Source organism: Nicotiana attenuata, unplaced genomic scaffold (assembly GCF_001879085.1).
Source record: "Nicotiana attenuata strain UT unplaced genomic scaffold, NIATTr2, whole genome shotgun sequence".
Classification (NCBI taxonomy): domain Eukaryota; kingdom Viridiplantae; phylum Streptophyta; class Magnoliopsida; order Solanales; family Solanaceae; genus Nicotiana; species Nicotiana attenuata.
The window spans coordinates 8,706-11,882 of NW_017675299.1; the positions used below are offsets into that span (position 1 = coordinate 8,706).

Genomic DNA, 3,177 nt, shown 5'->3' on the forward strand with positions numbered 1-3,177 from the left:
AAACATGACTAGCCCACTATATTATTATTCTCTTTTGTCAGCATCCCAAGGAAGGGAGCCTTGACGTAATTGGTAAAGTTATTGTCATGTGACCAGAAAGTCACAGGTTCGAGCTGTGAAAATAACCTCTTGCAGAAATGTAGAGTAAGACTGCGTACAATAGGCCCTTTTCGTTCGGTCCTTCTCCGGACCAGCGCATAGCGGTAGCTTAGTGCACCAGGCTGCCCCTTTTTTTTGGTCTGCATTCCAGTCTTTAATCTATATAAATTGGTCAAGTCTAAAGAGTAAGTGTCATTCAACAAAAAAACTAAGTGTGACATTCAACAAAAATTAGAATAAATTTCTAAGATGGTGGTGCCAATAGTAGGAGAGCATGAGACTGAAATTCTACATGCTCAAACTCACATATGGAACCACATTTTCAGTTTCATAAACTCTATGTCACTCAAATCAGCCATTCAATTAAACATCCCAGATATAATCCACAAACATGGCAAACCAATGACTCTTGATCAATTAGCCAATGCCCTTTCAATCAACAAAGCCAAAACCACTCACCTACGACGTTTAATGCGAATATTAATCCATTCTGGATTCTTCGTCAAGTCCAGAATCCAAGAAAACGATGGGGAAAGCGAGGGCATAGACGAGGGTTATGCCCTCGCACCCCCTTCTCGTCTTTTATTAAAAGACGAGCCGTTAAGTGTGACACCTTTTTTACTAGCCATGTTAGATCCAATTTTAGTGAAACCTTGGCATCATGTTAGTGAATGGTTTGAAAATGATCATCCTACACCATTTGACACTGCTCATGGTAGAACATTTTGGGATTATGCTGGACATGAACCTAGGCTTAATCATTTTTTTAATGATGCTATGGCTAGTGATGCAAAGTTGGTAATGAATGTGGTTATAAAATATTCTAAGGATGTTTTTGAAGGGTTAAATTCTATTGTAGATGTAGGTGGTGGAACTGGAACTGTAGCTAAATCTATTGCTAATGCATTTCCTGATTTGCAATGTACTGTCTTTGATCTTCCTCATGTGGTTGAAGGGCTTGAGGGGAATAAGAATTTGAATTATGTTGGAGGAGACTTCTTTGTGTCCATTCCCCCTGCTGATGCTCTTCTTCTCAAGGTAATTTTTCATAAAAAATTTACAATATATGCATTGATAATTACAAGTTTTTTACATTATTAACATAGTTTAACCAATAATAGAATGTTAATTATCATTTTGACTAAGATGTTGGTTAATTTTTAACATAGAGGTTTATATGTAATTGCTTACAAGTGACCTGATTATGTATATATTCTTACATCTTCACCGGTGTTGAATACCAGAATTAGTATGTAAAAGATATTTATACAATCAGATTATTATAAATTAAAATAATTACAGGTCAATAGTACCATAACCTAGTAAAATGATACTAAGTTACTTACTATTACATGTTAAACTATACCAATAATGTACAAAAGTCTTTTACACCAACGTGTTAGTCTATCTCATGCAGATCAATCATCGAAAATAGAACAAAATAAAGAATGAGTTAGGATATATATATATATATATATATATATATATCAGTCATTAGAAATAGAACAGAAGAAAAAATGAGATCGTCTATATATCATGCGTCATTCTCACCCAAAAAAATGTATTAATCATATATTTACTCAGTGATTTAAAAATAGGTCAATCCTCTACATAATATTGCACGACTAATGGGATTATTTTTCCTTTAACGATTGGATTATTTTTTGTCTCTTATGTTTCAGTTATCTTATTATCATGTTGTTATTATTGTTTTTCTTTATGGCTTCCTCGTTATTATATTTATTTTTAATTATATTTTTGTTATGTTTTCCTGAGCCAAGAGTCTATCGGAAACAACATCTCTACCTCCACAAGGTAGAGATAAGATATGCATACACACTATCCTTTCCAGACGACTTCACTTATGGAATTACACTGTATTTATCGTTGTTGGGATTATTTTTCCTTTAACTCTATTGGCATATGATTTAATTATACAGTGGATATTGCACGATTGGAGCGATGAAGAAAGTGTGAAAATATTGAAGAAATGCAAAGAAGCAATACCAAGCAGAGAAAAAGGTGGAAAAGTGATAATTATTGATATGATGGTTGATAATAAGATAGGAGATGATGAATCAATTGAAACTCAGATTTTCTTTGATATGTTAATGATGGTTTTAGTCACTGGAAGAGAAAGATCTGAAAAAGGTTGGGCAAAGCTTTTTTCAGATGCTGGTTTTAGTGATTATAAAGTTACTCCTATTCTTGGATTAAGGTCTCTAATTGAGGTTTATCCTTAATTAATTTCAACTTCCAAAAAAGAAAAATAAATAATTTCCAAGTGTGGAAGGGGATCCTTGGAGCAATGTCAAAGTTGTTTCCGTGTCACCTATAGGTCATGTATTTGAGCAGTGAAAGCAACCCTTGGGGTGCGGCCGTCTCTCGGGCCCTGCTTGAATGCGTAATGTTTTGTGTACCGAGCTACCCTTTAAATAATTCCTCAGTGTGCTATTATTTTGCGAATTAGCTTGATGTACTTTTTTTTTAAAATTCTTTTGTTGTAATGAAAATTGCATTATTATTTGAGGGATGAATGTTGATTTCTTTCAAAAATTTTCACATATATTGCTTACTTTATTCTGTAGATCCAAAAAAGTACTTTCACATACTAATACATTAAGTTAACTTCTAACAAAAAAATAAGAGTAAAATGAATTGTGTATTAACCAATAGATCAACCATTAGTAAATCTACGACGCCCTTATAAAAGGAAAAAAATGAAAAAGAACTTATTATGAGACAGGGACAGTTTATTTAACTAGATGTTGAATAAGAAGTACAACTTCAATAGTATTTTTTATCTTGATATTTTTGTTTTCTTCTTTGACAAATATTTATGATGCATACGCGATAATAGGGCCTAAAGTCCATTTTTAGTCCGTGTCGAAAGTTATGAGTTCAACCCAACGGTAGAACACTACATCCGCCTCTGGTTGCAGTCGGCCTGCAATATTAGTACTATATAGTAGTGGCAAAATGGATTAAAAAATAATTATTTATCTATGTTATCCATTAAAAATGCGTTGGATAATGAACTTTTTAAAAATGAGTCAATTATAGGTAATATATTATCCA

At 33.0% G+C, this 3,177-nt stretch overlaps 1 protein-coding gene across 1 annotated transcript; it reads left to right on the forward strand.

The window, feature by feature from the left end:
* The first annotated feature begins 273 nt into the window (after positions 1 to 273).
* LOC109219923 (trans-resveratrol di-O-methyltransferase-like) lies at positions 274 to 2,655 on the forward strand. The gene is made up of 2 exons (XM_019384391.1): positions 274 to 1,137; positions 2,040 to 2,655. The coding sequence occupies exons 1-2, from the start codon at positions 349 to 351 to the stop codon at positions 2,340 to 2,342; spliced, it is 1,092 nt and encodes a 363-aa protein (XP_019239936.1). The 5' UTR covers positions 274 to 348; the 3' UTR covers positions 2,343 to 2,655.
* The last annotated feature ends 522 nt before the right edge of the window (positions 2,656 to 3,177 follow it).